At 39.6% G+C, this 25,718-nt stretch overlaps 1 protein-coding gene and 1 long non-coding RNA gene across 4 annotated transcripts in view; both read right to left on the reverse strand.

Moving 5' to 3' along the window:
* The window catches only part of PPP4R3A (protein phosphatase 4 regulatory subunit 3A), a 38,865-nt gene extending 21,265 nt beyond the window's left edge, over window positions 1-17,600 (reverse strand). For 2 of the 3 annotated variants that reach the window (XM_033418857.2, XM_033418845.2), the window contains exons 1-3: window positions 16,457-17,598; window positions 4,313-4,368; window positions 1,182-1,280 (exon numbers count right to left, since the gene is read on the reverse strand). In XM_033418857.2, coding sequence (XP_033274748.1) covers window positions 1,182-1,280; window positions 4,313-4,368; window positions 16,457-16,598 — 297 coding nt within the window. In that variant the 5' untranslated portion in view covers window positions 16,599-17,598. Of the gene's footprint in view, window positions 1-1,181; window positions 1,281-4,312; window positions 4,369-16,456 lie in introns of all 3 variants that reach the window. The other variant, XM_033418852.2, reaches the window with a different exon arrangement.
* Window positions 17,601-19,062: 1,462 nt separating this feature from the next.
* LOC125963638 (uncharacterized) lies at window positions 19,063-20,244 on the reverse strand. Its single transcript, XR_007475864.1, has 3 exons — window positions 20,032-20,244; window positions 19,270-19,586; window positions 19,063-19,238 (listed from the first exon to the last, which is right to left on the reverse strand). It is a non-coding gene; the product is annotated as an uncharacterized LOC125963638 (long non-coding RNA).
* Between the last annotated feature and the right edge of the window lie 5,474 nt (window positions 20,245-25,718).

The raw sequence follows: 25,718 nt of genomic DNA on the forward strand, positions 1-25,718 counted from the left end.
ACGAGCCAAACCTGGACCACCACTTGTTTTTGTAAATAAAATTTTACTGGAAGAGAACGATGTCCATTTATTTATGTGTTATCTATAGCTACTTTCACAGTACAACAGCAGAACAGAATAGCTGTTAAACTGTATGGTCCACAAACCCTAAAATATTTACCATCTTGCCCTTTACAGAGAAAATCTGACTTAGAGGGCTTGTTAAAATAGAATTACTGGTACCTACTCATAGTTTCTGATTCAGTAGATCTGGGATGGGGGTCTCAGAATTTGCACTTCTATCAGATCCCAGGTCATGCTCATCCTGCTGGTCTGAGGACCACACCTTGAGAACCAATGAATTAAAGAATCTCCTGAAAGTTATTTATTCTCCAGATAAAATAAACATGAAGATAGAGAAAGCATCCTTAGGATGTAATGGTCTAAATAAGTCCATAACAAGAACCAGTGGCTTTAGCCATCAGAGCGCATAAAAAATGACCATTCTCAAAAGACTGTGGAGATTTTATCACTAGACTGAGGTACTAGAACCATTAAGGAATTCCAGAATCAATTGAGAACATGCATGATGACACTGAAGAGACAGTCAAGAGCCATAAGAAGTTACTGAACAAGGGGTAACACGATCAGACTTGCATTTTTAAAAAGATCACTCCAGCTGTGGTACAGATTTGGGAATGAAAGCAATGAACCAGGCAAGCAATGATGGTGGCTTAGTAAACTAACAGCAATGAAAATGAAGATAAGTGAATGCATTTAAGACTTACAATTGAGGGACTGAATGGATATAGAAGATGAAGGAAGGATAAACACGTTTCTGGCTTCAGCAACTGGGTGGCATTTACTGAGATGAGAGAGATAGCTAGGAGAATGAACAAATCTCGGTGAGATTACGTTCAGTCTTAGACTATTAAATTTGAGATGCTAGTTAGCACTCATGGAGGAGCTCTCAAAAGCAGCTGGATATAAAACTCTGGAGTTCAGAAAAGGTCTGGGCTGGGTAGATTAATGTCAATAAACTGTACTTTCCTATAAATCAAGCTTTTTCACAGACAGCAGTGAATTTAGAAGATCTATATGAAATGTGTCTCTATTTAAAATTTGGGGCATTAGCATAAAGCACAGCAAAAAACAAAATGCTTAAAAAGAAAGCATGTTGATTTTCTGATTTTTAAAATTACCTGACATATTTTCTCCCAAATTTCATCACATCCAGCTTTTTCTTGAAAGCTAAGGGCCAAGTCATAATTTTCTGCTTCAGACCACACAATCAAAGTGTCCTTGAGAGAAAAGAAGTCTGAATGATTAACGTATATTATCACAAACTACTTCAAAGTATAAGGCAAATGAACAAAGCAATAGGGAATTGAGAACGGTACTCATTTTTACTTTTTGTAACACTGATGTCAGTAATTTCCAATGCCTTTTTGCACTTCACTTTATCCAATCTATAAAATGAAAACATTCTCCTTAAGGAGAAGTTGAACCAATATATGAAAAGCACTACAAATTGAGCACATAATCTAAATATATCAAAAGATACAAACTAAACATTATATCAATCCTTTGCTTGCACATTAAGTTACATTTTATGCTCTAGTCAAAACGCTCAAAGAGGAAGTCCTGAGTATTCAGTAGCAAGGGCATGTCAGGAGGATGTGATTAATAAACATAGCTGCTCCTCCTCCTCTCTAACTTTCAGTATCAGGTGTTCTTTACCTGGGGCACTTGAGGCCCATGACGCCCTTGAAATTATTGGCTAAATTTGTAACGTGAGCATTTACCTGGACAGAGGTTTTTTAACTTTCACCAAAGTTCAAGAAGCAAGATGCTCCTACCACCTACCACCCTTTTATTCATTTCATACCAATTTTTGTTTTTTTAATGATAGTTTAATAAACAGTTCAACAGTTTTTACTAAGATGTAATCTCAGCAAGACACTACAATTATAATACCGAGACCACTTTATATTTCCTGTAGTACAAATAGTCTGTATTCTACAATATGCATGGTATATTTATAGGGTCTAAGGTATCTTTTTGAAATTACTGACTATAAATAAACACATACACTGTTTCACAGCAATTAACCATTTCAAAAAAGAGCCTTCCAGAGGGATCTATGAATCACATTAAGAATTTGTGAATGGCACTAGGGAGAGTTACATTTGAAAACGAAGCCTAATGTAACAGCTACCATGTAGCCTTTTTCAAACTGGTCCAAAGAGACGAATTAGGAGTAGAAATTAGATGTGAACACAATATAAAGAAAACTAATTTAATCTAATAAGTAACTGAAAGGAGCCAAGCCAAGGCTGGCTGAGCATCTACTGAAATGATAAAAGCTCCTGTATTGAGGAGGAAACATGACTATATTTTAAGGTATCTTAAAAGATCTATGTAATTTCTAATACTTTTCAGTACCTCGTAAGGACACCACTTATTGTACACAAATGGATCCCATGTTTAAAACTTTGTCTGCTAAATTGCATATTTACTCTGTTCAGTCAATTATTTAACTGTCAATCATGAGACCAATAGTCTCTTACTGAACTAAAGTGATGCCAGCCAGAAGTAAATAAACAATCCTCTGATTAGGCTGTGCAGCATTACTAAGAGGATAAATCTGCAAATCTTACTCAGAATTCTAAAAAAGAGCTCAAAGACCCCTTTTTATTATCTTCAAGAACGTCAAGAGATCATAGATCCCAGGCAAGCAATCTGTTCCAGTGACTGAGTAGCTGTTCCAGCTCAAAATAATTTACATTAACATTGTAAGATCAACATGTCAGAAATTAGTCAGTTGGCCTCAGTTTCGTCTTTAAATAAATGGGATCATACTGTTTTGAAAACCAGTAATAAGGTAAGATCTATTGGAAGAAGTCTAAAACCACTATCACATTAGTAATAAGGTAAGTTTAAGACAATTGTAAGCAACTACTCTGTTACAATGTATATTCAGAATCATTTGGAGGCTTAAATCAGGGCACAGATAGAAATACGCTCTTAGTTATCCATTTGACAAATTCATAAGTTTGAAAACTTTTAGGAATTACTCTTCTGTTTTCCTTGAAGAGCCTAATTTTCACCAAATCATCCTGCTTGCTTATCATCCAACAGCCTATAGATTAAGACATATAGATTTGTTCATTCATCCTCAAAAGAGACTTGATCTTTTCTTTTTCTTAGGATGTGCTTTTACTCTTCAGCTGACTGAAAACTCAAAACGTTAATTTATGTATAGAATATCAAAACCAAATAATACTCTAGTCTCCAGCCATTGCAATCTAACCTGAGGGTTTTCTTAAGAACACCAAATGCAACAAAGTGTATTTAACAGACCACTGAACCATCAAGAAAATATCTCATATTGTACCAATACCTGTTGGACAAATAAATCACTGTTATATAAATTTAGGAGTAAATATCCGATTTCCTAGGTACTATCTGTGTGACCTCAAGCAAGCCACAATCTTCAGGCATCATCTTATGTGCAAAATAAAACTAACTTGCCTCTAGTAGTATTTTAATAGTCAATGATGAAGCAAAGCACTTTATAAAGTTATATATTTATATATTTATAAAGTAATATAAATGTGTTGGTAGTGTATTTTAAGTTATTTTATATCTGCATCTTCAGGGCAGTGAGGGAACTGATACTGATTTCCTTGGCTTTGTAAAGCACTCAGTATTATCTACATGGGTATATTCTGAAATAAATACCAATTTTGATGACAGTGCTTGCAAGTATTAAGTGAGAGATTTACTTTCAGATATCTCTTGCATCAGAAGGGTACAAGAAAGAGAGTGTACTCAAACTGAAAGTTCTTAAAAAACTTACATCATTATAAGGTCCCAGTCAGGCTATATAAGAAATCAGATTCGTATTTATACTGAGTTGCTGTATAGAGATATGAATGTTCCTCCTGCACTAGCATTTACAACAGTGAAGGAAGGAGTTTCTACCATTTAGTTGTGTTAGTAGCTGATTATTCCATCAGTGGTCACTTTTTAAATTCTCTTTAGGTAGAAACAAGAAAACTGTGTCGTTTTAGGTTTTAACTTTTGAGAATAAGGCTCAGTTAGTCAAATATCTAGAACTTAGCTTAACTTGAAGCAAGTTTTTCTTTAATTTAAAATGACTGCTTTATATATACAGAGATTGGTAGAACTGGATTTTAGAATTATACTGGCAAAGCATCTTATAATCTACTCCAAAATTTTCATTGTAAGGAATCAGATGGCAAATTTTCATTTAATCACCAAATCGAGAGGATAATATGCAAGATAAAGAACATCTTCAAAATTTTACCTGTTGTTTCTGGTATGCAGTATTAGGATTTATTTTGGACTCTAAAAGTAGAGAACCTAGGAAAGAGGAAAAAGAAAAAACAAACACATTCCATTATGTAACTGTAAAGCAGCAAAATTATATTCCCTTACATACACACACATTTCCTTTTTTGAAGGACTGATGCACATACAACTTCAGTTGAGGAAATATTATTTTAAAACAATACAAATTTAAATATAATAGCCTGTAACCTAAGAAATGCTTGCTTTATACATGTTTACTTTTAACAAAACAGACACGATCATCTAAAGAGCGAGCACTAGATGGTAAGAGAAATCTAACAACTCCTGGGCAGCAGAAGGTAGTGAAACAGCACAGTGTGAAGCCAGATGATCTGGGATTAAATCTCTAATATACAGTATTATTAGAGAAATAACTTAAAACATGCAAATAAGCATTATAAATAAAATCTGGTCTCTCTCAAGACTGAAAATAAGAATTCACTGGTAAAAGTCTGAAAACATCAAGGATATGATCCATTGCCCAAGTACATCCCCACATTATGATTCACCTTCAGAAAGTCTTATATTTCTGTTTAATACAGAAATCACACTTCTCCATCTTCAAATTATCAATTTACTTCTCAGAATAAGCTAATTTGCACATTTCTGTTTTTCCCCGGCAGTATCGTAAGACTCAAGGTATTAGAAAATAACTACTGCTTTGTGACAAAGAGCAAAATAATAATAAAAAATTTTATTTAAGTATAGTTGATTTACAATGTTGTGTTAAATTTCTACTGTACAACCAAGTGATTCAGTTATACATATATATATATACACACACACACAGATTTTTCATATTCTTTTCCATTATGGTTTAATCACAGGATACTGAATATAGTTCCCTGTGCTATACTGTAGGACCTTGTTGTTTATCCATTCTGTATGTAATAGTTTGTACCTGCTAACCCCAAACTCCCAATCCATTCCCTCATTCCCTCCCCTACCCCATTTCCCCTTGGCAACCACAAGTCTGTTCTCTATATCTGTTAGTCTGTTTGTTTCATAGATAAGTTCATTTGTGTCATATTTTAGATTCCACATATAAGTGATATCATATGGTATTTGTCTTTCTCTGTCGGACTTACTTCACTTAGTATGATAATCTCTAGGTCAATCCATGTTGCTGCAAATGGCATTGTTTCACTCTTTTTTTACAGCTGAGTAGTATTCCATTGTACACAGGTACCACATCTTTATACATTCACCGGTCGATGGACAGGTTGTTTCCATGTCTTGGCTATTGTAAACAGTGCTGCTATGCACACTGGGGGGCATGTATCCTTTCAAATTAGTTTTCTGCAGCTATATGCCCAGGAGTGGGATTGCAGGATCATATGGCAACTCTGTTTTTAGTTTTTTAAGGAACCTCCATACTGTCTTCCATAGTGGCTGTATCAATTTACATTCCCACCAACAGTGCAGGAGGGTTCCCTTTTCTCCACATCCTCTCCAGCATTTGTTATTTGTAGACTTTTTTTTTTTTTTTTTTTTGCATTACGCGGGCCTCTCACTGTTGTGGCCTCTCCCGTTGCGGAGCACAGGCTCCGGACGCGCAGGCCCAGCGGCCATGGCTCACGGGCCCAGCCGCTCCGCGGCACGTGGGATCCTCCCAGACCGGGGCACGAACCCGTGTCCCCTGCATCGGCAGGCGGACTCTCAACCACTGCGCCACCAGGGAAGCCCCTGTAGACTTTTTAATCATGGCCATTCTGACTGCTGTGAGGTGGTACCTCATTGTAGTTTTTATTTGCATTTCTCTAATAATTAGCAATGTTGAGCATCTTTTCATGTGCCTGTTGGCCATCTGTATGTCTCCACAAAGAGCAAATTTTAAGACTAAATGTATACCTCTCCCCTCCTCAACCAATTCCAGTTTAAAGCCAAGTTCTGACCCAAAATACTTGAGAAAAAGCATTTCCTCTGCAGCTGTCTCTCATCCAAAGCTTTCAACTCTTCTCATATTACATTAAACAGTTGCTTTATCCATTCCAAATAGTGGCTAGACACTTGAGAAAAGGGCACTCTTAACATTTCCAAATTTGACTAGTTTTGCCTTTATGTTAAAATTTGTTTACTAAGTTTATGATACTGCCCCGTGTTAGTAATTTACTGATCATAATGATGCTCAGTGATATTGAATATATATAGTAAAATACCAGCATTTGCCAAGCTGCAGTGACTTAATTTGCAAACACCTTGTGCACAAGAAAGCTTCCCACTTTACTTGAATCTTTCCAGTGTATAGCACAGGTGAACTGCTTAACCCAAAATCTGTCTCTTACCCTTTCTGTACTTAAGGTAACTAAACAGTCTCCCTATTTTCTCCACCTGTACTCCCAACACCCCATTTCTTTAAGCTCTTTTCTTTTTACTATTTTTGGCTCACTGAGGTTCAGACAAATATTCTCACATTCTGGAGGAAGCCTGATTACTCTTCTTCCCATTTTTCCAACTTTTGCCACAATAATCAAAATAAATTTTCCAGTGCCCCTTAATTTTCTTTATGCACAATCAACGAATTTTTATTTCGGTAATTACTAAGAGCTGTCTAGTGATATATTTATAAGAAGAAAAAGCAGCAAGCAAACGAACTCAATGTCTAGAGTCCCTTAAAAGTATTAAAATTTCCAACTATCTCTGTAAATATTCTTTCACTGTTTGTTGTTTAATTACTAGAACAAAAATTGCACCCTATTATTTCCCAATGAAATCACAAAGTATGTCAAGTACATTATGGATCAAACTTTTAAAAGATGAGTCATGGCATATAATCATATTCAAAACATGTTTCTATGAGAAAATACATTCCAAACACCCTACTTTGAAATATATCATGTCCTCAAAAAACAATCAATCCGCAGAAAACTACATAAATAATAGAGTGAAACAAATGGATTACTTTATAACATATTTCAGAAGATGCAAGAGATCTAATGTCATAGAACCAAACTAAGTAAGTAATGCCACCTTAAAAGTCAAACTGCACAAAAGCACAAAGGAAAAAAATCAGACATCATTGATAAATGATGGTAACTGGACATAATCAAAATTAAAAACAAAAATAAAAAATGCTACAAACAATACCATTAAGAATGTGAAAAGAACCCACAGAATGTGCAAAATTATTTGGAAATCATATATCTGATAAGGGACTTGCATCCAGAACTCTTACAACTCAATAATAAAAAGATAACCCAATTTAAAAATGGGCAATGGATCCAAGTAGATATTTCTCCAAAGAAGATATACAAATGGAAAATAAACATGAAAAGAAGGTCACCACCTTTAGTCATTAGGGAAATGCGAACCAAAACCACAAAAAGATAACCATTTTACACCAGCTAGGAAGCCTATAATCAAAGACACACAATGACGTGAGCTGGCAACCATGTGGAGAAATTGGAACCCTCATACATTTTTCTTGTAGGTATATAAAAAGGCATCCACTTTGGAAAAATTTGGCAGTTCCTCAAAAAGAGAGTTACGGGCAATTCCACTCCTAGGTACATACAAGAGAAACAAAAACATTTGCCCACACAAATTTGTGTACACACAGCAAAAAAGTGGAAACAATCCAAATGTCCAAAAACTGATGAATGGGTAAATAAAATGAAAGACTATTCGGCTATACAAAGATATGAAGTTCTGATCCATGCTGTAACTGAACCTTGAAAACGTAAGTTAAAGAAGCCAGTTACAAAGAACCACATGTTTTAGGACTGCATTTATATGAATGGTCCAGAATTTGCAAATTTAGAGGATTTGTAGATTAGTGGCTGTTTAGGACTGCGAGGAAGGGGGAACAAATGGGTAGTGATTGCTAATGGGTACACGATTTCTTTTAGAGGACAAAATGGTCTCTCATTGTGGTGATGGTTGCATAACCCTGTGAATATACTAGACAATACGGAACTATATACACTTTGAATGAGATGGCATGTGAATTCTGTTAAAAAAAAGCTAAAGTGTAAATATTCATACAATGGAATATCATACAGCAATGTTAATGCATGAACCAAATATATGTAAATGCAAAAATGTATATGAACCTTACAAACATAAATGAAAGAAGCCTCAGACAAAAGTATATACCATAAGTCCATTTACATGAAGTTCAAAAAGTGGCAAAAATTAATCTATGGTGTTAGAAGTTAGGTTGTTGAGGGGAAGGGGAGAGAGAGTGACTGAAGAGAGACATGAAGCAGGTTTCCGGAGTGCTGGTTATGTTGTTTCTTCGTCTTTGTGCTGGTTATTTTGTGAAAAATTCATCAAGCTGAATACTTAAGATTTGTGTACCTTTTTGATGTATTATACTTTAAAAGTTTTTTTTTTTTTTTTTTTTTTTTTTTTAAGTTTAAGAGAAGGGGTAAAATGACACACAGCATAGGGGCTGGAGCTATCACTTCAAGTTGTGATTTCAAGAAACACACACCTGGGACTTCTCTGGTGGTGCAGTGGTTAAGAATCTGCCTGCCAATGCAGGTGATACAGGTTCAATTCCTGGCCCGGGAAGATCCCACATGCTGCAGAGCAACTAAGCCCGTGCGCCACAACTACTGAGCCTGCGCTCTAGAGCCCGTGCTCTGCAACAAGAGAAGCCATGGCAATAAGAAGCACGCACACTCCAACGAAGACCCAACACAGCCAAAAATAAATAATTTAAAAATAAAACAAAAAAACCCACACACCTGACTTGGCAACTGCTAAAACAAAACACCAACACCAACTATTATTTTTTGAGTACAAGTTTTTTTGCCTTTTTTTTTTTTGCATTTGTTTCAAAACTCGGTAGTGTTACAGTGTTAGGATGACTAAAAAGGAAAAATCAATCACAAATTCAAAGTATGAAGTGTTCCCTTCCGAAATGCTGGTGAAAACAAGAATAAGCACATACTAGAAGCTTCTGGTAAGTTTTTCTTTTTCCTGGGCCATTCAAGATGTCAGGGGGAAGCATCTCTCCTGAAACCATTTCAGCCATATCCAATGGTTTTAGTCTAAGATATAACTTTAGGAAGTCCAGCTCTGGTCCCCAAATACCATGTTCCCCAAGATGTCAGTAGGCTGTAGAGGCTGGAATATGGGAAACAGCCTTTTAACTGGGGGGGCTAAGTAAGATAATAATGAAAAGACACATTTCTAGTTTTATTCCTAGTCCATCTATTAGGTTCCCCACTCCCATCTCATAGTTTCTACTGAATAAAATTATAAGCACTTATCCAATCAACTGAAAAAGATCCAGCTGAGTGTTAATATGCATTTACACAATCCTTCCCCCCAACAAGTTTATTTGTTATCAATTGCTACAGCTACAGTACTGGGAACAGCAGTTCCATCCCAGTAATAAGTGGGTATGGAAGGGGATGTAGAGTTCAACTATAGGTGTGAGGCATTTATCATGGTAGCAGAGATAACAAGGGGAGAAATGAGGAAAATTTTCCTTAATAGAAGACCTTAAATGACATCAAGGGAGTTAAAGTTCTCATTAAGGGGAACACAATGCTTTTGATAATGGGTAGATCCAGTATATCTTAGTAACTGAAACACATACGTAAAACAGCCCCCCACCCCAATTTATTTGAGGAACACATTCATCCTATCCAATGAAATAGATGCCTTTATCCTCCAAGAGGAATTCATTCCCCCCCCCCACCATGACACCATCTCCTCACACATCTGAGAAAGACACTCACACAGACAAGAGAAAGACAAGCCTACATAGCAAACCCCAATATCAAGACTTGAGAAAGGTCTTCCCACTTCCCACCTGAATGACTGGGAAGGAAATATGGAAACACAAAAATCGAGAGATTGATGTAGCTAAGGGGAATGCATCAATACATGTAATTAAGTTTGTCACTGCAGAATCTATCATTCAGACCACTAGCAAAATCAGCCACGCTCAGGTGAACTAAATACTCCTGCACAGCAAATGCTTGTCAGAGTCCATCCCCAAGATTCTGACAGGCGTGCAAGGCCATATTTGCACATATACTTCTTCAAAAAATAAAGAGGGTCCTTAATTCTCATTTACTATTACCCAAACTGAACATCAGCACAACCCTTTTGGAGGGTCATTTGCCTTTATCTACAAAGCTTCTAAACACATACTACTCTTTGGTCCAACAATCCTAGGAAATTATCCTACACTCTCATACAGGTGCCAAGTATATGAATACAGATGTCATTAGCAGTGTTTGTAAAGGCAAAAAAAAACTAGAAACAATGTATGAGCCAGCTGGAGAGTGTGGGGATCTCAAGAGGCCTAGAAAAATCAAAACTATTTTCATAATATTACTAAGACATTATTTGCCATTTTCATTCTTATTTTTCTCACAGTGTCTACACTGATAGTGCAACAGATTGAATGCAGAAGCAGAAAAGAACACTTAAAAAAAAATTGAACCAGACATTATAAAGAGATTTGTAAAACTGTAAAACAGTGACATTCTTGTCACTGAATTCTTGCTTTAGAAAAGATTTTTAAAGTCTTGTTTTAATTTCTAATATGCTAAATATCAAAAGATATTTTTTATTTAAACAAACAAAAGCTATTAGGGATCCTCAATTTTAGTACTATAAAGGTATCCTGAGGGAAAAAATCTGAGAAATGTTACTCTATGCCACCAACACTGTACTGTGTGAATTCAATATATACAGTGGAATACTACGCTAGTTTTAGATGAGATAGATCTGTATATCCTGACACAAACAGAGGCCCCAAATATACTGATAACAAGGAGATCTGTACACTCAGGAAATGGGGGGACAATGGTAAAGAAGGGGAAATGCCACTCATAACATCACCAAGACAACTACAGGTAAAGCTGTCATAGACTGATAGCAAGAAAAAGTGACAATAAAACAAACAGTACAATTATGGGTATAAACAATTAGGTCATTAAAAACGTTCCCTCCCTACTACTTCACATCTTGGTTCCTCTTGAACTTTTCTAGTATCCTGCTGCAAACCCCCAATACACCCCTATCAAAACAAAACAAACACCTCCAGGGATGGGGGAGGGTAGTTAGTACATGCAGAATGAAGTCTCATCTGAAGAGTTGAAATCGGAGAACTTAAAACTAGTGCCTGTAGTATAGATCCAGCCAGCAGACAGCTTGTTTGATTCCTAGTTCTAACAAACATACTCATACACTAAATTCATGCAAATCTTTTATAATGGAAAGATTTTACATTGGAAAAAAAAAAAAAGTCTAGATTTCTGGCTGGGTACAGGAAAAAAAGACCCCAGAACTATCCAATCAAAGAATCAATGCACCAAGACTTATGGTTAGAAAAAAATAATACCTCTTAGGGTTGCTTTTGAATATTAACTGAAATTTTATATTAAAGCGCCTACCCCAGAACCTATCACATAACCAGCACTCAATACTTTTCTTTAACAGCATGATCAGAATATCATTTCCCTGGCATCACTATAATCTTGAATAGTAGAAAAATTAGTACTGATAACAATGATCCAGAAACACATTACAAATAAAAGGCTAACCAACACAGGCTCATTAGACTGCCTAAGAAAAACCTTCTAATATATAGTATTTAGGAAATATTCCATGAAAATTGTTGAGATTTTTTAACCTTGTTTACACAGTTTAATTTAGCTGGAAAATTCACTTGTTCAGAAGATATCAATTCCCTTCACTGGAGAAATGATAATACTATACTTTCTATAATTTTATGGCTTTATTTTCAATACCAACCAATCAATCAGATTCGGGTAATACGGGAGTATCTGGTTTGCAGTTAAGAAACTTAGATCCTGACCTCAGTTCAGATGTGGATAAATACTTAAGGATTTCAGAATGAAGAGCTTCCAGGTCTGCTGCTCTTAAGTAAACAGTTCAATCTTACTGGCAATATACTGGCTTTTCCAGTATATTGAGATTATCAACGGTCAAAGCTAAGGGCAAGAGCTTAGGTACTATGCTTCCTTAGGAGAAAGAAAACACCATCAAAATGAATTAATGGAAGTCCAAAATCTCATGATGATAGGAGACTAGTGTATGTTTCAAACCTATAGCAGGTCTGTGTTCCAGGTCCCTCCCTCCCAATTTTGTGGACCACAGATTACACATGGCATTTAAAACCTAAAATGAAGGCTTGGGGAAAAAAAAAACTTGGTAGCATTATGTTAAAAGGTCCCACCCCTGTGTCAAGCCTTCACTACACTCCAACCCCATCAGGTATACCCAGTGTAGCCAATGGCCCTCAAACTTTCAAAAGCTATCACATGCAACAGATGAAAATAAGGGTTTGGTTATCCTAAGCCTATTAATTTTCCACAAAGTAGGTCTACACAGGAGAAAAAAAGCACATTTATATCAACTTTTCAAAGTGAAATATTTCTCCCAGTACTGACACTGGGTTCTTCTTGGTAGCTAAATTTGGAGTGCTTACTATATGCAAGATTATATACTACTTACTGATTTATAAGAATAACATAAAAAATGCTGATGCTATCTCTGTTTATTTCTCACCACCGCAGCCAAAACAAAACAAAACAGACTCTCCTACCCAAACTGTTGACCTCCTTTTCTATTTATAGTAGGAGTAGAGGCAGATCTACCTACAACCAAGTTCTACCAAGAGGAAGAAGCACAGGATTCCAGTTTTTACCATTAGCTAGCAGCACTACCTTGAACAAAACATTTCCTCATGTCTCATTTCTTCATGCCTCAAATAACAATGAAAATGAAATCTTTTTAACTTTGACTAGACAAGTCAGAATTAAAATCATTATGAAACGTAAAATATACTTCATAAAACTTAAAGTGAAAACCAAATATAAGAACACTTCTTTTTTTTTTGGCGGTACGCGGGCCTCTCACTGTTGTGGCCTCTCCCGTTGCGGAGCACAGGCTCTGGACGCGCAGGCTCAGCGGCCATGGCTCACAGGCCCAGCCGCTCCGGGGCACGAACCCATGTCCCCTGCATCAGCAGGTGGACTCTCAACCACTGCGCCACCAGGGAAGCCCCAAGAACACTATTCTTGATGATTGGCAAAGTAATCCAGAATAAAGAGTATAGACGTGATTTTATGTTCAAAGACATCCTTCAGTGTGTGGAGAAATTCCAATTTCTTTACTTTATCAATTCTAAAATTGGCAGGTGGAGGTGGTAAAAATAATAACGGAGAAAACAAGTAGAATGATTTGAACATAAAGTGAGAGAGTAAGTAAAGGATGACATCATTACCCTCACTTCACCAACCTAACAGGGACAGCATAAACTGGGAGAAGAAAAAAAACAATACTAAGTAATCTTTATTGGAGGATGGAACTTTGCAGGTACATGGCTATGAGGTAATGAGGTAATCTACCTTCGTTTTTAAAAAAAGATATGTTCCTACAACATATCTGCCAGTAGGAACCTACTGAATAAGCATGCAATCCAGAAAATGGGCTCAGTAACTTAGTGGGACATCTCTCTTCCAAGGCTAGGAGAGCTACAGATTTGCCAAGCACTCAGCTCCAGAGGGGAAGGGCATACTTACCCAGACAGCTATGCCCTGTAACAGGGAAGACACAAATACTTCCATTCAGAAATTTTGTTCCTGATTTTTAGATAAGTGTATATGCTCCTCTAACAAGATAAATGACTCATTTTATGGAAAACCAGAAACAACTTTCCATTTTGCTCATCGCAATAAAAAGAAAATTCTCAATTATCCTGTAGTGGAAAATGAGGGAAGCACACAACAATGGATAATCCAAGCTAGCAGCCAATACAAAACTCCCACATGTGGCTTGGAGATAAACTATAATTTTAAATATCTTTAGGCTAAAAATTGTTTTCATTTTCTTTGAAATAAAACTTGAATCTAAGTATAAAGCAGCAAATACAAGTAGACAATAATATGGGGGTTTAAAACACACTATTAACAGTTAATGATGTTAATTAAGTAATTCATAATACTAGTTTCAAGTCATAGTCTAGAAGTCTTATTCAATCCCTGACACCTCTCCCCCACCTCAGTTCGAACACTGATCTTCCTTGCTTTTTAACCTAGCTATGTGATTTTAAGTTATTTAGCTTCTTTGAGCCTCAGTTTCCTGATCTATAAATATGGCTAGTAACAGTACCTACACCAAGAGGACACCAGAGGATACAAGTGAAGAATCTCCGGCACACAGTAGACACTCAATAAATTTTGACTATTATTCCTATTTGGAGTTTTCCTGTTAGGAAAAAAAACCCCATAAATCGTCAAATTAAAGATTATTTACAAAGTATTTCACAAGTATCCTGGAATTTTCTAAGCCTACTCTTTGGATTTAGTTTTCCTAACAACTTATAAATTTAACAAGGGGACAGTCAGTTTATTTCAGCTCTTTCCCTATTAGATAAAAATGGAAAAAACCCGGATTCCTATATTATTGTGTTAGAAGAGTATGATTCCCTATGACAATATGACGTTAAGACTTAATGCTTAAAAATACTTTAAACAAAGGACTTTGTATAATGAGTCCAATTAAACACGTGATGTGAAGGTATGTCTTATTTCAAATTATTATGAGGTTTCAAAGAATTCATCTCACATCTACACGATTAACCGAACCTATAAAGCCTATACTTTCCAACTCACTATGTAAAAAGTTTTCCAAACAAGCAAAAACATAGAAGTTAGAATAGTTGGTTACTATATGATAGTCATACAGAAAAGTACACTAACACTTCACATTCAAACTTGTATTTTAAGAGACAAATAATATAGGCCTCAGAAAAATTTGCCCAATGTGTTCAAAACCCTTTAAATGCCTCCAAGGAAAAATAATTTTTCTCCAGTTTTAAGTTATTTTGGGGAGGCTTATAAAGTAATCTGTGGGTAATATACTCCAAGTTACCATTTTTCTTTCAATTCAAATTGAAAAGCAATGTCCCTACAGTCTTCAATTACAGAATGGTGAGTCTTATTTGTTTTCCGTGGAATTGGAGTTCTGGGTAGGAAGTCCAATTAAAGGTCCTTGAAATGAGTTTGTAGTAATTTAGATACAGACCTACAATCGTAATAAACTCAGTTAGCTACCATAAAATTATAGGCTATCGTTACAAGGCAGATTTTCAAATTCAGAAGGAACTATTTTGAAAAAAGTTTTACTTGATGTGAACATTTTAAGGGAAATTCATAGTACGCCACCGGAGGAAGTGGCAATCCCTAAACTGCGTTAAGTCTTTAAAAATGTGAAACACTTATCTTCAATCAACGTGGTCTTTGAACTTGAAGGGCTGTTTCAAAATATGTGAAACACATGCATCCCTAGGGCAGATTCGAAAGGTTTTAAAGGTTTCTGCCAACTTCTCCCCACCTGTTAGCTGAACCAAATTATGAATATACATTTAAGCAACGGATAAAATGCTCGGATAAAATGATTCCAAACTTGCAGGGCGTTTACCCAGTGAAACTACACACAAAGTTCTGCACTTCTAATGAAAAAGACAACTAACGCTGCGGGAACACAAATCTCTCTTCCCACGGCAAAGAAGCACTTCCTCTGCCGAGTGCAGAGTTGCCAGATCCAGAACCAGGGTTGCCAACCTACAACAGGATCGGAAAGATGCAGCAATGATACGTTAAAAAACAAACAAAAAGAAGAAGAAAAGCACAACAAAATGTTTATGCTCCAAAAAGTTAAACAGCTAAGAACTTTCTCAGCTCCGAGAAAAGTTTCATGGCTGCTTTACAGACGCTTGAACTAAGGCAGAAGATCGGTTTGATCAGTAGCTTTCTCAAGGTCACTCTTGTGCAAAGTAACTGCACGGTCCGGGCTCCCGCTCCCAGGCCCCCGACCTCTGCACACGCCCCGGCGGCACCGCTCAGACGCGCCTGGCTCCGCCCGTGCCCGCACAAGTGCGACGGGGCACTCAGAGAAAGAAACACTTGGAGCGCTCTCCGGGCAGCTCCGGGAGGACAGGGGGGCCGGGGGCCCGTCCTCCCCCGAGGCGGCGGCCGCCGCGGCCCAAGCCGCCGCCTCCGTTCCCTCCGTCTTCTCAGGCAGAGGACCGCTAGCCCCACAGGACCGGGCAGGTGGCCCAGGGGCGCGGGCGAGGCGAGGGTCCCGCCGCGAGGGGTTCACTCACCGTCACTCTCGGCCCTGACAAGCAGGGACATGCCCTTCAGCCGCTCCACGTAGCCGGACGACACATGCCCGGTGCCCCGGTCGTCCCACTGCCGGTCCTCGTTGAGTGTGTAAACCTTCACCCGGCGCCGGGTGTCGGTCATCGTGCCGCCCGGGGGCCGGGGCAAAGGCCCCGCCGGAGTCGCCCGGGAAGGGGGTCCGGGGAAGGCGGGAGCCGAGGCGAGAGGACGCCCACGAGCGGAGGGCTCCCCGGCCTCACTGCCGCCGCTGGCCGCCCCGGGGCCGCGCTGCCGCCCTCATGGCCCGCCGCCGGGCCTGAGCTCTGGCCCCCGCCTTTCCTCGCCTCCGGCTCCTCGGCGCTATTGTCCAGGCCCGGCGAGGCCGGCCGCCCCGAGGGGGCCACGCAGCGCTTCGCAGCCTCCCGCCCCGCCGCGCTAGGAACTCGCGGCGCCGTTCACTGCCCTGCTCCCGCCTCCGCCATGATCTCCGTGAAGCTGCTTCCCGCGCCGCCGCCGCCTCCTCAGGCCGCCGCCGCCATGTTTTCCTTCCTTATACCTGGCCCTGCCACCGCAGCCGGGGACTGCGCTCCGCTCCCCTGCTTCAAATGTCCGAAGCCGACCGGCGCCTGGTCCTGCTGCAGCTGCCACCACTACGCGGGAGACTCCGAGAGCCCCCTGGCGCACGAGCGCTCTTGGCTACTGGGAGTCCTTTTCCCTCCGCCGCTGCCGCCGCCGCCGCCTCTTCCGCTGCCGCCGCCGCCTCTTCCGTCGCCTCTTCCGTCTTCCTCACGGAGCCAAAGCCGCCGCCATCTTGGTTCGCCCCTCAATAGCGGCGCGCGGGGCCACCCCGGTAGCAGCTGCAGGGGCGGCCCATTGGCCCCACCATTTAAAGAGACAGGAGGGAAGCCGCGAGCCTCGCAGCGGCGGAGGCCTCGGACGGAGGCGGTAGGCGGGTGTCGGGTTGCCGAAGTGGCGGGAGCGCAGGGAGTGGAGGACGCGAAACGCTGGTCGCGCCGGTGACGGACCGAGGCTCCCTCCCGCTCCCTGCACGGTACTGTCGTGCGAGCGCGGGGCGTGTGTACGTCCGTCGCTCCCTGTGTTCGTCATCAGCACCGTTCGGGATTCGAAAGGGGAGTGGAGCCCGCCTCCGGCTGCTGATCCCTGAGCTGGTATCTGCGCGCCGGGCGCTTGGCGTCTCCGGCTCTGGGTCCGCCCGCCGCCTACCCGGGTGGCTCGCTGTCCAGCCGCCGCTCCCTGCAGGCGTCGGGCGGCATCGGCCTGGGGCTTTCCTGCGGCGCGCCCGCCTCCGCGAGTGTGCTGTTCGAGCCGCCTTTGGGGCTGGACTGGGCACCCGGAGCGCGGAGGTCGGTGGCGCCGGAGCCTCGCAGACTCAGGCCTTTCTCCTTTGGGAAGAAATTGAGAAGTTTTCGGGAAAGACCGCAGGTTTGGCCGCAGGTCCTGGGAGCTGCCATAGGGCACGCACCGAGATGGGAGTCTGGAAACTTGGCACAGTTTTCTATTTCTGAGCGTGGTACCAAGCCTGAAGTGACGAATCTAAAACCTCTCCTTAAAATAGCTGCTACCTCTTTTTCCTCCAGAATTGTTATTTTCTAGCTCTTCATGTTGCAAAAAGAACTTGAGGGGCTTACAAAAACCAACGGGGTACTGTATAAATTCTCAACGTTCACTGTTAAGCACTGTTAATCTTCACAGAGGAATGTCGTTCCCATTCCTATCACACAAATGATAGCCACCATTTGGGGGGCTTTTACTCTTTGCCACGCCGTCTAGGTCATTGCTGGCCACTGGAAACAAAATGTGAGCCGCGTATGTAATTTTACATTTATGGTAGCCGCTTCTTTAAAATGTTTGAAGAAACTGCTGAAATTTGTTTTTATAATGTATTTTGTTGTGTTTAGAAAAAAATGTTGCCTGCCATTCCACTTCTACAAGATTCCAGCCATTAGCCACTGCAGTGGCTCACGGACAGTGCACCCTGAGGGGAATTCAGGAAGGAGAAAAACAGGAAGCATTCTGTACTTTGGATAAACTGGCCCCTGGAAAAATAAGAAACATAGCTAAGGAAAAATTTCAGTGACCCCGAGATTCTAACATCTTCCCAAACGTAGAAAAGCACTAAAATCATTGAGATGTCTGTTCTTTGTGATTAGCAGTAACCTTTTCATGCTTGACTACAAATGTTTTTCACAGCAAAAAAGTTCGTATATATTCCTGGCTCCTCCCTGACCTCTATGGAGCAGTTCCTCAGAGCTATCCGAGAGGCTGTCTCCTAGGCTATAGCCCTCAGTAAGGTCCCAGAACAGAACTTAACTCACAACTTTTACATTTTGCCTCTTTATTTCAGTTGACAGTTTAATGCGATATCTTCAATATAAAATGAATGAGATATTTTGAATTACTTTTTTTCATACTAAATTCAAACTGTGATGTGTATTTTACCTTTAGTGTAAATTTCTATTTGGATGCTGAATTTTCATTGGAAATACCTGATGCGTATTTAGGTTTCACTAAATTTACACTTGAAAAAGTAGATTCACATATTAAAGTTACTTGAAATATACTTACCTTTTTTCCAAAAATAAACTTTAATTAAACTTTAATTAAAATTAAGTAAGGTTTAAAATTCAGTTCCTCAGTCCCACTAGCCACATTTCCAGGCCTTAGTACTGAAACCGAGCAGGACCCTATGGGGCTCCTGGCCACAGAAGCCTTTCTGTGTCCCCCGTTCCTTGTTTGTAAGGAACAGACCCCAGGTTCTATGATCTTCCCTGAGTCCCAAAGGGCAGATTCAAACAGTTGCTAATCAGGGAAGGGAGGGGATGCAGAGACAAGGGAAGAACAGCCGAGAAAGAATAGTGCAGCCTTGGGGCAGGATCCTGGTTCTTCAAGGGATGCACATAACAATATCTTTAAGCTCTTTATAGATCTAAAACCCCTAACAAATGGAAGATGTCAGGATTCTTCATTCCACGGAAGACCACCTGAGGCCAGATTAAAGGAACCAGAAAAGCTCATCAAGAGATTACCTGAGACCAGATGAAAGGAGTGCAGTTCCTGCACACACCCTAATCTTATCAGCAACCCCATCTTTGAACCATTGCTATAAAACTCCTCACCAAATCCTCCCGGGTTGGGACACACAGTTTTCGAGGGGAGGAGCCTACTGTGTCCCCTTTTGCCTGGCAAAAACAACAAAGCTATCCTTTTCTACTTCACTCAAAACTCTGTCTCTGAAATTTGATTCGGCACCAGTGCACAGAGACTGAGTTTTTGGCATCATTACCCACATGTGGCTACTGGCTACCATTTTGGCAGGTTCACGTGCTTAATATTATCAGAAATCTTGCCAAACCTGCAATGTACAGTATTTTGAATTATACCCATCTATTCAGACAGAAGTTGGAACCTTCCTCCCCTACCACGTCAAATACAAAGAAGTGCTTACAAAGAACAGCCTGAGGCTTTCATCATTTACAAAAAAAGCTGGAAAATTATAAAAACAGAGTGTTTTTTTCTAAAAAGTAAGATGCAATAATTTCAAGCATATGGGCATGACAGCAATTATGTCTACTTTTGACACAGACATCTTTAAATGTATTCACATGTTATTACTTATTCGATCCCCAAACCAAACATGAAGTAATTTGTGGGGAGAAAAAAACATACTTTATTTTATAATATCTTTTTAAGGTAAATTAAACAGCAGGGTTTATTAAATGGCAAAAAATTTAAATTATATATACAACTAATAATAATTATGTTTAAATGAACTTTTTAATATAATCTTAAGTAACAGTTGAGTTGTATTAGGGGTCTACCAGAGAAACAACCAGTAGGATACATCTACAGGGAGAAAGAGATTTCGAGGAATTTGCTTATATGGTGGTGGGATCTGGTTAGGCAAGTCTGGAGGTACGTAGGGCAGGTCAGCAGCAGGCTGGAAGCTCTTGGGCAGGAGCTGACAAGTGCAAACCACAGAATTTCTTCCTCAGGGAACCCTCAGTTTTGGTGTTAAGGCCTTTCCACTGATTTGGATGAGGCTCACCCAGATTACTGAGGATAATCTCTTTTACTTAAAGTCAACTAATTGTAGATGTTAATCACTCTAAAAAGTACCCTCACAGCAACACCTAGATGAGTGTTTGACTGAATAACTGGGTACCATAGCCTAGCCAAATTGACAGCAAAACTAACCATCACAGTAATAAATAAATACCTTAATTTATAATCACTTAATCATATGCCATGTGCAAATGGTGATACAATTTAAGAAAATTCCTAATGGGAGGTTGCAAATCACAAAAGGTTGAGATACATTATAGTGGTCAAGGATGTGGGTGTTGGATTGTGAGTCGAGGTCCTGCCTGTTAGTAGCAATGTGATATTTGCAAGTTTCTAAACCTCTCTACCTCCTTTGTTTCACCTGTAAAATAGGAATAATAATAACTTCTAAGGTTGTTGTATGGATTAAATAAGATACTGACTCCTCCTGTGCTCTAAATGTAAAGCTTTTCCCCTGAACCCTGTACCTTCACCTACATACATAACATAAATTTATAAAATACGCAGTGGAGTCTATTCATTGCACAATATTTATACCTACTCTATGTTACTTACCTTTATCCATGTCACAGTCATTAGTTTTATAGTGTTACTTCCTTTAAACTAAAAACCCTGGAGAGAACGGACAAGGATGCTGGATTATGCACTGCCCAACTCCAGAATGCTCCATCCCTATAGATGACCCCCATGTTAGGCCATGAAGATAATGGTGTCTGTGTGGGGGGAAGGGCACAGCACCAATGCTGGAATTGTTGAACCCTAATTGTGGTTCAGCCAATAAACTGGTGGCCTAGGATAAGACACTTAACCTCCTTGGGCCTCAGTTTTCTAATTCCGATGAGAAGATCTTTAAGGATACTTCTAGCTTTCAAATTCCATAAGTGTGGAGCAATGATGGTAAGAATAATAGAAATTATTAAATTCTCCCCATAAAGGCAATAAGAAGATGTGGGGTGAGTGTGTGTGTGTGTGTGTGTGTGTGTGTGTGTGTGTGTGTGTGTGTGTATATATATATATATATAGTGGAATACTACTCAGCCATAAAAAAGAATGAAATAATGTCATTTGCAGCAACTTGGATGGACCTAGAGATTATCATACTAAATGAAGTAAGTCAGAAAGAGAAAGACAAATACCATATGATATTTATATGTGTAATCTAAAATATGACACAAATGAACTTACCTATGAAACAGAAACCAACTCAGATATAGAGAACAGACTTGTGTTCACCAAGGGGGGGTGGGAGAGGGATGGACTGGGAGTCTGGGATTAGCAGGTGCAAACTATTATGTATAGAATGGATAAAGAACAAGGTCCTACTGTATAACACAAGGGAACTATATTCAATATCCTGTACTAAACCATAATGGAAAGGAATACAAAAAATAATATATATATAACTGAATCACTTTGCTGTACAGTAGAAATTAATACAATATATAAATCAACTATACTTCAATAAATTTTTTAAAAAATTCTCCCCATAAATGCAGATGCTCATATGAGCATACATAAGCATTTTCATGACATTCATGAGCATTTTATTACTAGCACCATGTAATATAAACAGCTGAAAATAATCAGAAAAAACACTCAGCAGAAAAATGTTCCATCAGTCATCCATTTTGTTCTAAACTATTTTCATAAGTTAGATAAATATTTAATTTGCTATATAATACTTCTGAAAAAAAATTAGTTTCTTGTATCCTACCCTCAACATAATGTAATCATGAACAAATCAGAAAATGAAGGTAATTTTAGATAAACCCTGTAGCAACAACAGACTTTGACCAGCTGAGAACTCACTACCACCCACAATTCATTTCTTTAAATATAAAAACTACCTCACAAAATACTGAATAGCAACTCTTCATGGGTTAACAAGCAAAACAATTATTAAATTTATTAACAAAGAACAAGTTAAATTGAAAACAAAATTCCCTAAGTCTGTCATTCAATTAGCATGCTTGGGGATCATTTAAAAAATCTTGAAAGATGAAGGTAGTTTGTCCTCTCTCTTGAAAAGCTTTTAACATGAATTCCATATGTGTTTATTATTCCTTTCCATCAAAAATTTGATAAAGACAAGCCCTCCCAGAAGTACAGCTGTTGTAGCAAGATAAGCTTTCCTGCTGGAAACCCAATTGGTACTTCATTGACATAGATCTGTATTAAAGGAGCAAAAATCTGTGATGTTGCTTAATTTTTATTAACCAACCAAGAGCTTCATTCACGTTCAATTGTCAATAAATGTATCAGTCTAGTCCTAGAAATAGTCATTTATGTGTGTGCCCCAGTGAATAATAATATAAGCAGGATAAATAGAAGTCATTATTTTACTAATGATATATATTAAAATGAACAGATGGGTAGCTTAAATATTTGGGTACGTTTTATTTTTTTAATTTTATATTTCTATTTATTGGCTGTGTTGGGTCTTCGTTGCTGCACGCAGGCTTTATCTAGTTGCAGCGAGTGGGGGCTACTCTTCATTGTGGTACGCGGGCTTCTCATTGTGGTGGCTTCTCTTGTGGAGCAAGAGGTCTAGGTGCGCGGGCTTCAGTAGTTGCGGCACACGGGCTCTAGAGTGCAGGCTCAGTAGTTGTGGCGCACAGGCTTAGTTGCTCCGCAGCATGTGGGATCTTCCCGGACCAGGGCTCAAACTCACGTCCCCTGCATTGGCAGGCGGATTCTTAACTACTGGGCCACCAGGGAAGTCCTGGGTACTTTTTAATTTCAAAGCTTCCCCCTTCACTCGAATCCAGGGAATGCCCTGCTACCAGAATTACATGTTTGATATACATATCCCTATATACAGTGATATATAACAGGGGTCCCCAACCCCTGGGCCGCAGGCCAGTATAGAGCCGGGCTGCACAGCAGGAGGTGAGCGGCGGGTGAGTGAGCGAAACTTCGTCTGCCACTCCCCATCGCTCCCCATCGCTGGCATTACCGCCTGAACCATCCCCCCTCCCCCACCCCTGCCCGTGGAAAACCTGTCTTCCACAAAACCGGTCCTTGGTGCCAAAAAGGTTGGGGACCGCTGATATGGGATATGCTGGAAACTCTTCAGCAGGTTACTATTTTGCCTAAAAGTTCAAAGGATGAAACAGTCAGCATCTCCCTTCATGATCTGTTACTTGCCCCTTGAATTTTTTTTTTTTAATATCTTTATTGGGGTATAATTTCTTTACAATGGTGTGTTAGTTTCTGCTTTATAACAAAGTGAATCAGTTATACATATACATATGTTCCCATATCTCTTCCCTCTTGCGTCTCCCTCCCTCCCACCCTCCCTATCCCACCCCTCCAGGCTGTCACAAAGCACCGAGCCAATATCCCTGTGCCATGCGGCTGCTTCCCACTAGCTATCTACCTTACTACGTTTGTTAGTGTGTATATGTCCATGACTCTCTCTCGCCCTGTCACAGCTCACCCTTCCCCCTCCCCATAACCTCAAGTCCGTTCTCTAGGAGGTCTGCGTCTTTATTCCTGCCTTACCCCTAGGTTCTTCATGACATTTTTTTTTCTTAAATTCCATATATATGTGTTAGCATACGGTATTTGTCTTTTTCTTTCTGACTTACTTCACTCTGTATGACAGACTCTAGGTCTATCCACCTCATTACAAATAGCTCAATTTCGTTTCTTTTTATGGCTGAGTAATATTCCATTGTATATATGTGCCACATCCTCTTTATCCATTCATCCGATGATGGGCACTTAGGTTGTTTCCATCTCCTGCCCCTTGAATTTTAACACCACTCCAGGGATGGTGACTGCTTCTAGTTCCCTAAATATTAGTTTTTGTTTTGTGTCTTAAGCCTTGTGCCTCTGTCGAGAATGTTCTTTCCATCTTGTTTCCTTTTAAATCCTGTATAGGTATCACCTACTCTGTTAGACCTCCCCTGACAGCTTCCATCCCAGACAGCCTTAGCCATCCTCTCTTTTATAACACTCTGTGTCTTTTCAATACTTAAACTATCACCTGTGCACTATTGGTTTATTAACATGCTTGATTCTTCTACTAGCTTGTGAAGCTCCTTGAAGGCAGGACTTTCTCTTATTCTTATGTATCTCAATGTCAAGTACATTGCCTGGAATTTGGTTAATGTTCAGTAGATATTTGTTGAACTGAATGCTAAACTGTCTAATTAGGAAGGTCACCTAGTAATTGAGCACAGATTAGCTACAAGAAAATAAGTGTTAAACTAAGGCAAAGGTCATGCTGAATGAACACAGAAGTTGTGGTAAAATTGATGATTGCAGGGGTCAGAGAAGAGTTTTGTGGGAGAGGCAGCATTGGGATGAGATTTGAAGAGTTTGATGTCAAAAGAATGGGGAAAATAGCATCTGAGGCTGCAGGATTAAGAGAAAAAATATTTACAGCAAGGAGATATGAACATGTATGGAAATTCAGGAAACTGTAAGCAGATCAGCATGGCTGGGGAGCCCAAACTGAGGGAAACTAGGAAATTAAGCAGAAAAGGGAGTTTGGGCCAAGATTGTGAAAGCCTGAAATGTCATTTGGATATTTGTTTGGATGCCATTCTGAAGATGAATGGAGAGACATGAAAAGTTTCTGGGGCAGAAAAGTGACAGGATAAAAATCTACACTTTGAAAAAACAACTACATTTACAGTAGCATCAAAAAGAATAAAATAGGAATAAACTTAGCCAAGGAGGAGAAAGACTTGTACACTGAAAACTACAAAATATTACTGAAAGAAATTTTAAAATACATAAATAAATGGAAAGATATCTCATGTTCATTGGTTGGAAGACTTAATATTGTTAATATGACAATACTACCCAAAGCAATCTACAGGTCCAATGCAAGCCCTATCAAAATTCTAATGCCTTTTTTGTTGTTGCAGAAATTGAAATATCCATCCTAAAATTCATAGGGAAGCTGAAGGGACCCTGAATAGCCAAAACAGTCTTAAGAAAGAATAAAGTAGGAGGACTCACACTTCCTTATTTCAAAACTAACTACAAAGCTACAGTAATCAAAACAGTGTAGTACTGGCATAGGACAGACATCCAGACCAACGGAATAGAATAGAGAGCCCAGAAATAACCTCTTGCACATATGATCAAGTGATTTTCAACAAGGATGCAAAGACCATTCAATGGGGGGGTGGGGGGATGGCAGGGTGGGAGACAGTCTTTTCAACA

The sequence above is a fragment of the Orcinus orca genome, chromosome 2 (genome assembly GCF_937001465.1).
Source record: "Orcinus orca chromosome 2, mOrcOrc1.1, whole genome shotgun sequence".
Classification (NCBI taxonomy): domain Eukaryota; kingdom Metazoa; phylum Chordata; class Mammalia; order Artiodactyla; family Delphinidae; genus Orcinus; species Orcinus orca.